General features: G+C 35.1%; 2 protein-coding genes across 3 annotated transcripts in view; both read left to right on the plus strand.

Annotated features, from left to right (window-relative positions):
* The window catches only part of LOC118768372 (zinc finger protein 431-like), a 139,436-nt gene that overhangs the window by 17,177 nt on the left and 110,135 nt on the right, over nt 1-12,124 (plus strand). The window contains exon 5 of one of the 2 annotated variants that reach the window (XM_036514725.1): nt 1,587-1,654. The exons of the other annotated variant lie outside the window; for it this stretch is intronic. The gene's annotated coding sequence lies outside the window, so the exon portion shown is untranslated. Of the gene's footprint in view, nt 1-1,586; nt 1,655-12,124 lie in introns of those variants that run through there. 2 annotated transcript variants of the gene reach the window in all.
* LOC118768294 (zinc finger protein 436-like) overlaps nt 1-12,124 on the plus strand; it is a 36,081-nt gene that overhangs the window by 3,373 nt on the left and 20,584 nt on the right. The window contains exon 2 of the mRNA XM_036514480.1: nt 1,350-1,922. Coding sequence (XP_036370373.1) covers nt 1,350-1,922 — 573 coding nt within the window. The remainder of the gene's footprint in view (nt 1-1,349; nt 1,923-12,124) is intronic.

Raw genomic sequence — 12,124 nt, forward strand, 5'->3', positions numbered from 1 at the left:
TAGTAGAGAAGATATAAAAAAAAAATATCGACACGACATATAAAATGAAGGCTGATCACTATTGTTTAAAAACTATCGCTTTGTGAAATTTAGTTTACTCGAATCAGTCACCAATAATTTACTTTTCCATGCTTGAAGCATTATAAACATTTTTATGTCCATTAAAATATATAGAAATTATAATAATAATAATCAAAGAGTCACTGAGAATGGTTTTAAGTGTGGTTTCACATTTTTATATTTCCCACTCCCTGGGAAAAATTCTTACACATAAATCCCCATATATTCTTAACCTAAACGAGATTTCTTGAAAATGTCATTAAAAAAACATCCATTTTCGTGGAAGTTACAGGCAACAAAGTGGATGGGGTACTGATCTGTAGTTATGCCGTCATTTTATGATAAGGGCAAAGTAACACACACCTAGTCCAATGCTGGGATATAAGCAAAGGGAAAAAAGATGCTGATTTAAATTTTTACTCGCACCCCAACCGAGCGAGGCCTGTATATTTGGGGGTAAGGCAAAAACATATCACTGTGACATCAGGGGTAAATCATTCTCTGTTAGTAGTTGCCTAACTAGACCCAAGCATACTCAGACACTGGAGGAAACCCCCTTCAGATGAAAACATCCGATGTCTAGTGTCATTGACATATATATTGGTATGTGTGTGTGTCTATGACAGAATTAATGTCCAGGAGATGTTATTATAATACATGTGTCTACACCCTGATACAAACCTCTTGAAAATAGATGGGATAAATATAATAGTTCAGATAAAGGATTGCTTCTACAATTTATGAAAACAAAGATGTCGTAAATTTGAACTTTTGAATATCTGCCTTTTAAACATACTTGATATCTTATATTATATTTTCTATTCTTTCAGAAAATCATATGAAATTGGCTAAAAAGTATTTTTTGCTTTTAAAGAATCATCAATATGTATCATGTTTGAAAGACTCTGCAAAGATATTCTACAAACGTATAATCCTGCTCCTATAAAACATTGCTGAGTTACAGTAAAATATTTCCTCTGAGAGAGAAAGCATTTCTTTACTTCTGTGTCTGAAATGTGCAAGAGATAATTTTCTCTTATAAATATACTTTGATGGATTTACAAAAGTATTTGCAGCACTTCTAAATATTGGCAATGATCACATTTAGAAGAAATATAAGAGAAGTGATATTTGTTTGGAATAAACTATAAAAGCAAAAAGAAGAAAAATATCCATATATTTTGGTGAGAGGAGAAATATTTTTGAAAAGTTGTTGATCTGTACAACTTGAAGGATTAATTTTATTTTTCTTGAAGAGATGTCGGAAGAATTAAGAAAATCATCATATGACTGTGACATCTGCAAAGAGTCATTCTTAGAAGAAAGTAAATTCAATCAACACAAACAAATTCATACAGGGGAGAAACCATATCACTGTACTGTCTGTGGTAAATCATTGTCTGACAGGAGTAGCTTTGCTCGTCACAAACGTATTCATACGGGGGAGAAGCCATATCACTGTAGTATCTGTGGTAAATCATTCTCGAATGATGGTCACCTAGCTCAACACAAACGTACTCATACAGGAGAGAGACCTTATCCCTGTGATATCTGTGGTGAATCCTTCTCTGCTGGCAGTAGCTTAACTCGTCATAAACGTATTCATACAGGAGAGAAACCATTTCCTTGTGATGTATGTGGTAAATCTTTCCCTGAAAACTGTAGCTTAACTCAACACAAACGTATTCATACAGGGGAGAAGCCATATCACTGTAGTATCTGTGGTAAATCATTCACTAATGACAGTCACTTAATACGACACATACGTATCCATACAGGAGAGAAACCTTATCCCTGCGATATCTGTGGTGAATCGTTCTCTGTTGGCAGTAGCTTAACTCGTCATAAACGTATCCATACAGGAGAGAAACCATTTTCTTGTGATGTGTGTGGTAAATCTTTCACTGAAAAGAGTGGCTTAACTAAACACAAACTTATTCATACAGGGGAGAAACCATATCCCTGTGATATCTGTGGTGAATCATTCTCTCGTAGTTATAGCTTAGATATTCACAAACAAATCCATACAGGTGACAAAAAATACCACTGTGATACCTGTGGTAAATCATTTTCTGCTGGCAGTAGATTAACTACACACAAACTAATTCATTTAGGGGAGAAGCCATATCACTGTGATATCTGTGGCAAATCATTCAGTCAGACAGGTAATTTAACTAGACACAAACGCATTCATACAGGTGAACAACCATATCGCTGTGATACCTGTGGTAAATCATTCAGTCAGGAGGGTAACTTAGCTACACACAAACGTATTCATACAGGTGAGCAACCATATGATTGCGATGTCTGTGGCAAATCATTCTCTGAAAAGGGTATTTTAACGACACACAAACTTATTCATACTGGTGTAAAGCCATATCATTGTGATATCTGCAGTAAATCATTCTCACAAAAACATCAATTAATTAAACAAAAGTGCATTCGTTATGCAAAGGATCCGTAGCACAGTGACATTTCTTGTATAACATTCGCCGAGGAAAATCTCTACCCATGAAGGAAAGTATATTATGAATATGATATCTATGGTAAATCTTTCATCTCATCTCATTCATGAACTAGTCAAAAGAGCATTGACTGATATTAATGCTTAATCATTCTTTCAAAAGGGTGAATTGTTTGTACACAGTCCTATTAATATGAAAGATATATCTATACCTCAAGATATTTGTGCTAAATCAATCGATAAAAATGATCAATTATTGAAATGTAAATGCATTCATACAGAAGACGAACTATGATGATGATGATGATCCTCATCATTTAAAATTCACTTTTCCATGCTTCAATGGATCAGATGGAATTCATTGATGGAGATTTTCTTCGGCTTGATGCCTTTCCTTTCAACAATCCTCACCTGTTTCTAGGCAAGGACATATTTTCCATGCTGAGATATATTTGACTCACAAGACTGGAAATGGACTCTATCTGTATGACACTCATTATGACCATTTACAAGCATCACGTGCTATCTGGACAAGGGTACATACACACACATATGTATGTTCGAAGATTTTTTTATAGGAAATCTTTTACATTTTTAATCTACTTCTAAATGTTTGTAATTCCTATTAGGAAATGAAACATATGTAGTGCTGAATAAATAATATCAAACTTTTCTCCAGTCTCCTCATGTGATTTGTAATTACCTTGCAAAAAATATTATCCAAACCTCCCACAAAAATAATGCACACACACACACACACACACAGACAGATGATGTGGTGGTGAGTGCATAGTGAAAACGGTTTTGTCTTTTCATTGAAATTAAATTTTTGTATCACCTACAAATTGAAATTTGTATTGGCTCTGACCCATCACCTTGGCTTATAAGTTACCAATGATGTGGTTTTCAGTGTATACCATGTTACGTTAAATTTTTACTCATAAGAAATTGTGACTCCTATATTTTACAATACAATTTTTGTTTTCTAGAAGAATAATTTGACCATTTCAATTTCAAAATGTAATTTTATTTGTTTATGGTCAAAATAGAAAAATAAGAGTGAATATTTATTTTATGAGTGCTGTGTATTAAGTCTATAAAATTGTGCATAAAATATATAAGCTATATGAAGTGCATTGAGTCATTATTATATTCCAATTTCCTTCACTTTTCAATGAATAATAGATGGGTGACTATCTTTTGATACAGACACAACACAGGCTACACTTTCGAGGTTTTAGATAAAGTTTTCAGAAATAACTGAATAGGTTTGCTATTAATTTCATGAAATATTCACGGGTCCCACTAGTTAACATTCAGAGAATCATGTGGTGAGCTGAAGGTAGAGGTGAAGAATGAGAGACAAAGTGGGAGGGAGAAGTGTTAACGATATGTGGTGAAGAAGGAATACTTATTACTTGGTTAACAGGTTAGCTGAAGGGAAAAATGAAGAGAAAGAGATATGTTTAGGATACATTATTTGTGAGAGAGTGAGGTTAAAGAGAAGGATATAGAAAGAGATGGACAGTGGAGGCAGATAGGATTCGTAATGTTAAAAGTTGATATAATCAAAAGACCTGAAATGAAACAAGTTTTGTACCTGAAACTTATAGTGATGATGATGATGATAGTGGTGGGTTAATTGCGAAAAGGAATTTCTTTTTTTTATAGAGACCGTCACTCAACACTTGCACTTCTGTGCAATTATTATGGATGCCAAGTATATTTAACAAAGCTAAAGGTATGAATGCTATAAAAATGCAAATAAACCTCTGTTTCTTAAATAGGTCCTCTTAATTTTTTTAATTAATAATAAACTAAGGTGGCAAACTGGCAAGATCGTTAGCACATCGGGCAAAATGCTTAGCTAGATTCTTCTGACATCATTTATGCATTTAAATTCTTCCAAAGTGGACTTTGTCTTTCATCCAGAGATGGGTTTGATGAAAATAAGCCCCTTTTGAGCACTGGAGTAGAGATAATCAATTCAACACTGACTGTGGAATTGCTGGCCTTGTGCCAATATTTAGAAACTATTCCAATGTCTTTTCTCTCTCACCCGAGGAAATGCCACGACCATGTTGGCTTATTCCTGAATGTCCTATGGAACGTTGTACTGTGCAACCAATTGTAGCACTTGTTGAATGGGTGTTTGTTTTGATGTTTTATTTTCCCTTTTCTATTTTTTTCTTTCTTTCTTCCTCTTTTCCCATTTTCAGTTTTGGATACTGGATAAACAGCTGAAATATGTATTTATAGAATTAGTAAAGACATAAAGCACAGCTCCCATGACTTTCGGAAACATTCTTTCACACTAAGAGTTGCTGAAGCATGGAACAAACTGGCGGCATCAGTTGTTAGTTGTCGGAGCACTGCATCCTTCAAAACTTCCATGCTTCCTGAGATTCGCCAACACTACACCTGATTTTCTCCCCTCCATACACACGCAAGCATGTATCTGACTCTTACACTGTTCCCTTTCCATTACTGCATATACTTTATACGCACTTTCTGACAAGTTGTGGTGCACCTGAGCACTGTATACAATAATTTCATTATTATTATTATAATCGATAAACTGATTCCTTATGGTATTTCCCATTCAAATTGCCTGCGATCCGACTTTCAGCCAAACTTTTGCCAATTTCAGCATATTTCGCTCAAATGTGATGTCATTGTCACTTATTTCGGTTTGAAGTAAATCGCTTCATCATTTAATGATCCAAATTTAATACCGAGCAACTCCAGGTTATACCGCTACTCAAATATATATCACTACAACTGCAATTATTTAAAGAACGGAGTTAGTTTCCCTCGTTAACTCTTCCTAATTTTATTTCATTTCTTCCTCATGTTTCTAGCGCACCTTGATTATTTAATCACTTTCACTTTCAAACTGATATTTAAGAGGAAACCCAATCAAAAATATACAAATGATTGGTAATTAAATGTCTAAAGAAACAGTTTCAGCATTTTTATTATGTTGACCTGCAAAATATGAAGTAACGTTCGTTGGAAAGAGTAAGTATCATTGTGTTATCCCTTCTCTTTTAGATATTTCATCGCATTTTTGGTTACGCCTTCCGGATCGCCGTTATTTCCTATATTTCTTAATGTCAGATTAATACCTCGTTTAGATAAAATTCCTCTTTCTTTTTGACTTGTAAATTGGACAATTTAGTTAAATGCGGGTAAATTACGATGTAATTTGTAAGAAAAGATGGGGAATGTATAAAAGTACGATTGTGCACTTGAATTACTGAAACGAAAAGGCATATCGTTTACAGACGAAATGAAAGGGCTTTGAATTGAAACACTAGAAAGTACCTAATTTGACCAAAAATAAATATAAAAATCCGTTTATGTAATATTTTATTCGAATGAAAATATAAAAAAATATCAACATGACATATAAAATGAAGGCTGATGGCCATTGTTTAAAAACTATCGCCTTCTGCAATTTAGTTTACTCAAATCAGTCACCAATGACTCAATTTTCCATGCTTGAAGCATTATAAACATTTTTATGTCCATTAAAATATATAGACATTATAATAATAATCAAAATGACACTGAGACACTCAATTTGGATCTTTTTGGTTTGAACGGCAGTTTTTTCTTGCGGTGTCATATGAAATTGTCACCCATAATTATGACCCTAGTATCGATCTATTGCATTTCAATCTGTTTTAGGGTTGGGGGTGGAGGAAGAGTATCTTTTTTTTTCTTCAGAAATGTAAATAAATCCAATCTGTTTCTTAAACGAGGGACATATTCATACGGCACATAATGTTTTTTTTAACCTTCAATAGACGTCACTGATTGGTTGAAACTGCAGAAATTGAAGAAGAAAAACAACAAATATCTTACAAACTATAGAATTTTCTCAATAAAACCAAGAGAAAAAGATGTTTTATAGACACTTTCTACCAGTATACGAAGTTTAAATGTGTTTAGTTTCATGGAAATTATTTTAAAAAACTGCTGTTCAAACCGAAAAGATCCCTCAATTTTTGTGCTTGAAGCATTATAAACATTTTTATGTCCATTAAAATAATAATAATAATCAAAAGTCTTTGACAATGGTTTTATGTGTGTGTTGGGATTTGGGTTTTGATCACGTGATTTTGGTTGCTGCTGTTATATGGCTGCACTGCGGCTGTGCGGAGTTCTCTTCTGTTTTGCAGACGACATGTTCAGCTTTGGTTTTAGGGAGTCAAGAATGTAGCAACTCGCTGCAAAAAAATATTATTGCGTTGAAGTTTCGTTTTGCTTACAATTTAGCAATCTTTGTATTGTATATTGATGTATTTTTCAGTCAATTGAAACCTTTTAAACTTTGATATTCGAGTTTTGGTTTATAACAGTGTAGTCTGGTGTAGGCATATGGTCTAGTGGTTAGAGCAGTGGACATGCGGTCGCGGGATCGCGGGTTCAAATCTCAGACCGAGCGAAACACCTAAGCTCCATGCAGCTCTGGCAGAAGGTAATGGTGAAACTTCTGCTGACTCTTTCACAACAACTTTCTCACTTGTAACGGGAATTAGTTGCTTCTTGCACTTTTGGGGTGCAACTCGGGAGCATTCACAATTTCCGTTCCTTTGATTTCCAGATTCTACCAGTCAAAGAACACAAACGCAACAGTAAAAAATATATACTCTTTATTTTTCTTATAACAGTAAGAAATAAGGTGGTATATTTGGTTCCACTTGGGTCTGGATGTGCAAGGCTGAATTAACGCTTATAAGATTTTACAAGTTCACCAGCAAACAGAGCTGGTCAAATATGGCGTCCAGAGAGCGGAGAAAATACACGTCTGCAACAATTTGTGGTGGTAGGCGTTCTGCTTACTGCTACATGTGTCTGGACGCTTTTGGTTAAGGTTTTACGCTCCCTCGCCTATCAGCTAAATGCCACATCATCATTCCCTTCTTCCAGTCTTCGCACATGCGCGAGAGGGCACTTCCCTTCTGCCTCTCCAGAAGGCTCCAAACCCCACACACGCGAACTGAAGTGGTGTTGCACGCGCGCGCGCACTGTTGGATAGCGTCACTACACACTCTTTCCTCCTGCATCTTGCAACTTACCTGCGACGGACTATCGTCCCATCCAGGTGGAGAACCTACACGCCAAGGAAACTGGCTCTTATGAGCCTGGCATGGCTCGAGAAGGAACAACAGTGTGGTCTACTCCCTGATATAAACCTCTTGAAAACTGAGAGATGGGATAAGTTTAATAGTTCAGATAAAGGATTGCTTCTACAATTTATGAAATCAGAAATGTTGTAAATTTGCACTTTTGAATATCTGCCTTTTAAACATACCTGATGTCTTATATTATTTTTTTCTATTCTTTTAGAAAATCACATGAAATTGGCTAAAAAGTATTTTTTACTTTTAAAGAATCATCAATATGTATCATGTTTGAAAGACTCTGCAAAGATATTCTACAAATGTATAATCCTGCTTCTATAAAACATTGCTGAATTACAGTAAAATATTTCCTCTAAGAGAGAAAGCATTTCTTTACTTCTGTGTCTGAAATGTGCAAGAGATAATTTTCTCTTTTAAATATACTTTGATGGATTTACAAAGAGTATTTGCGACATCTTTAAATATTGGCAATGATCACATTTAGAAGAAATATAAGAGAAGTGATATTTGTTTGGAATAAACTATAAAAGCAAAAAGAAGCAAAATATCCATATATTTTGGTGAGAGGAGAATTATTTTTGAAAAGTTGTTCATCTGTACAACTTGAAGAATTGATTATATTTTTCTTGAAGAGATGTTGGAAGAATTAGGAAAATCATCATATGACTGTGACATCTGCAAAGAGACGTTCTTAGAAGAAAGTAAACTCAATCAACACAAACGTATTCATACAGGAGAGAGTCCGTATTCTTGTGAAATCTGTGGAAAATCATTTTCTGATGACAGTAGCTTAACTCGACACAAACGTATTCATACAGGAGAGAAACCATATCGCTGTGATATCTGTGGTAAATCATTCTCTCAAAACAGTGGCTTAACTGAACACAAATGTATTCATACAGGCGAGAAACCATACCCCTGTGATATCTGTGGTAAATCTTTCTCTCAACACAGTGGCTTAACTCAACACAAATGTATTCATACAGGGGAGAAACCATATCGCTGTGATAGCTGTGGTAAGACGTTCTCTGGAAACAGTCACTTAACTATACACAAATGCATTCACACTCAAGAAAAATCAATTCACAGTGATATCTGTGGCAAATCATTTACACAAAATCATTTCTGATTTAAACACGTCTTTCCTTATGAAGTGGGTCCATAACACAGTGATATTTGTTGTACAACATTTCCTCAGAAGGACAAAGGATGTATCTCATAAAGACATCCACAGAATATAGAAACTATATGAATGTGACATCTATAGCAAATCTTTGACATGAAATCATCCATTTTTGAATCATACAGAAGAGGAACCACAATGATGATGATCCTTATCATTTAACATTCTCCTATTCATGCCTCCGTGGATCAGATGGAATTCATTGATGGCGATTTTCTACATCTGGGTACCTTTCTTGTGACCAATCCTCACCTGTTTCCAAGCAAGGAAATATTTTCCCTGGTGAGACATATTTGACACAGAGGACTGGAAGTGAACAACTGCACAAGTATGACGGTCATGATGGCCTTTTACGAACATCACATAATATCTGGACATGGGTACATACACAGACACATACACACACACTCACATAAACTATTGTATGTCTCAAGAATTTCTTATAGGAAATATCTTACATGTTTTCTACACATGTAAAAGTTTTTGATTCCTATTAGGAAATGAAACACATGTAATGCTGAATAAATAATATCAAACTTTTCTCCAGTCTCCTTATGTGATTTTCTAATTACCTTGCAAAAAATATTAATGTTAGTTAGAGTAGTGGGGTGAGAGAGAGGGAAAAGTAAAGGAAGGTGGTCTTATAATAATTCTGCTTGTCATTACGTTACTTAGGTCGTCGGTAACACTTTCATGTGATTGGAGAGAAAGCGGGAGAGAGAAAGGATAAGGCCATGAGTGGGACGGGAAGAGAGAGAAGCGTGCATGATGTGATAGGGGGACATATTTAGTGGAAGGTTGTGATATAGAGGAGAGTTAGGAATATAATTTTAGATGGTGGGTGATGTTCTGATGGAGAGATTAAAGATAGGTAGAGAGAGACAGATGATGGTGGTGGTTGTGATGGTGAATACAGAGTGAAAAGTAATGTTTTTTTTTTTTACTTAAACTAAGTTTTTTTACAACACCTACAAATTGAAATGTGTATTGGCTCTCTGATGTGGTTTTCAGAGTAAGCCATGTTACATTAAATTGTGACCCCTATATTTTACATATAAAGTAATTTTTTTAGTATACACTTCTTGTGTTTTAGGTAAGAAATTGTGCCCATGTAAATTTTAAAATGTAATTTTTTTCTGTTTATGAGAAAACTGGAAAAATATGAGCGAATATTTATTTTATGAGTGCTGTGTCTATAAAATTGTGCATAAAGTGTATTAAGTAATTACCGTATTCCAATTTCCTTCAGTTTTCAGTGAATAGCAGATGAGCGACTATCTTTTGATGCAGACACAATACAGGCTACACTTTAGAGTGTTTTGGTTTCAGGAATAACTCAATACATTGCCTCACTAGACACCGAGGCCATGACTAGTGACCGGGACCTTTTGTTTTGGGATAATGGATAAACAGCTAAAAGATTATATAAATATATATTTATAAAATTAAAGACTTAAATCTGTACAAGAAGCAAAGCAAAAAGAAAAGAATTCAATTAAGAATGCATCTGATGAAAGAATATTGGTTTAAAAAACATACGACATAAAAATGATAACAATGAAGACTATAAGGAATATGAGGGAGATAGGGTGAATCCTTTCTATTTGACAATGGTCGGGCATTGTCTTGTTGGAAGACTAATGCTTTTCTGTTGGTAATCTCCAGCCGCAGTTCTTTGATTCATTTTGGTTCAAATTAGCCATTTGATGACAGAACACATCAGAATTAATGGTCTGGTTTTATGGGAGAAGGTCATAACAAACAATGCCTTTATGATCCCAGCAAACACAAAGCACAGGTTTGTTGCCATGGATATTCATCTTTGGTTGCTTGGGGGATATTTCTTCAAACTCCAGGATCAGTTTTGCACAACATTAAGCATGCAATCCATTTTTCACATCCAGTCACAAGTCCTTTCCAAAAAAGGGCATGCTTTCTTTCCATTTCAAAAGCATGTCCCAAACGGTATACTGGTCCCAGCAATTCTTATCTGAGAGTTTCAAGCACCCATATATTAAAGCAAAGAGTAAGATAGAAAGAGGGACAGAGAGAAGCGTACATGAAACGTGATAGGGGGAACATAATATTTATTACATGGTTAAAAAAGTTAGTTGAAGTTGATGATATAGAGAAGTTAGCAATATAATTTTAGCAGAGTGGTGATGTTCTGATGGTGAGATTTGAGGCACAAAGAGACAGAGAGATGATGGTTGTGGTGGAGGAAATGGTGATGGACAGTGCATAGTTAAAAGTAATTTGTTTTTAATTGAAAAAATTTTTTTTTATATCACGTATTTGCAGAATCGTATGAATTTCCGTGTAAAAAGTACAAAATCACAATAATTTGACATTTCACACCCCTTTTTTACATGAACAAAATGACAGCTTCCAAATATTGTTTTCTAAATGGGTAAGAATGATGAAACTTTAAACCACAGTGTTACACATTCATATCTATGTGTATACGCAGGTATACGTATGTAGAATACATCCCCACTTTTGGCACTATTTTGTAAGTAACAGTACGAACTATGTCTAAAGTATATATGTATCACTACGCTGAATGTAGTCCAGTTCATGTAACATGAAAAGTAAATAAACACGTAAAACAATAACAATGGCTTCGTATTGAGTTGTCTATCCCATTAGAACCAAAACTACACATAACATTGTGGCAGCGGTAAATAATTAATCAGAAAATTTTTTTGGGCAAGTGTGCGATAAAAACAAAGGAGTGCAAATTCTTTGGAATTATATACTCTGCAGAGGGAGTTAAACCAGACCCCGCTAAAGTGGAAGCCATCAGAGACATTAAAGAACCTAAAGACAAGAAGGAACTCAGGAGCTTCCTGGGACTCATTCACTACATGGGAGCCTTCATACCCAAGCTGGCCGATCACACTGCAAATCTCCGAGAACTAAACAAAGATGACATAGAGTTTGATTGGTGTGTTTCACACACACAGGATTTCAAAGCAATCAAAAAGCTCATCAGTGAGGAGACAACTTTGCAATACTATGACAGACGCAAACCAGTAACACTCCAAGTCGATGCTTCTATGAAAGGAGTTGGTGCAGCACTGATACAGGAAGGTAAACCCATTGCATATGCCTCGAAAGCTCTCTCACCCACAGAGACAAGGTACTCAAATATTGAAAGGGAACTCCTGGCAGTAGTATAGGGATGTGAAAAGTTCCATACATACCTGTATGGCAGACATTTCAATAGTGAAACAGACCATCGCCCGCTAGAACAAATACATA

The sequence above is a fragment of the Octopus sinensis genome, linkage group LG28 (assembly GCF_006345805.1).
Source record: "Octopus sinensis linkage group LG28, ASM634580v1, whole genome shotgun sequence".
NCBI lineage: Eukaryota > Metazoa > Mollusca > Cephalopoda > Octopoda > Octopodidae > Octopus > Octopus sinensis.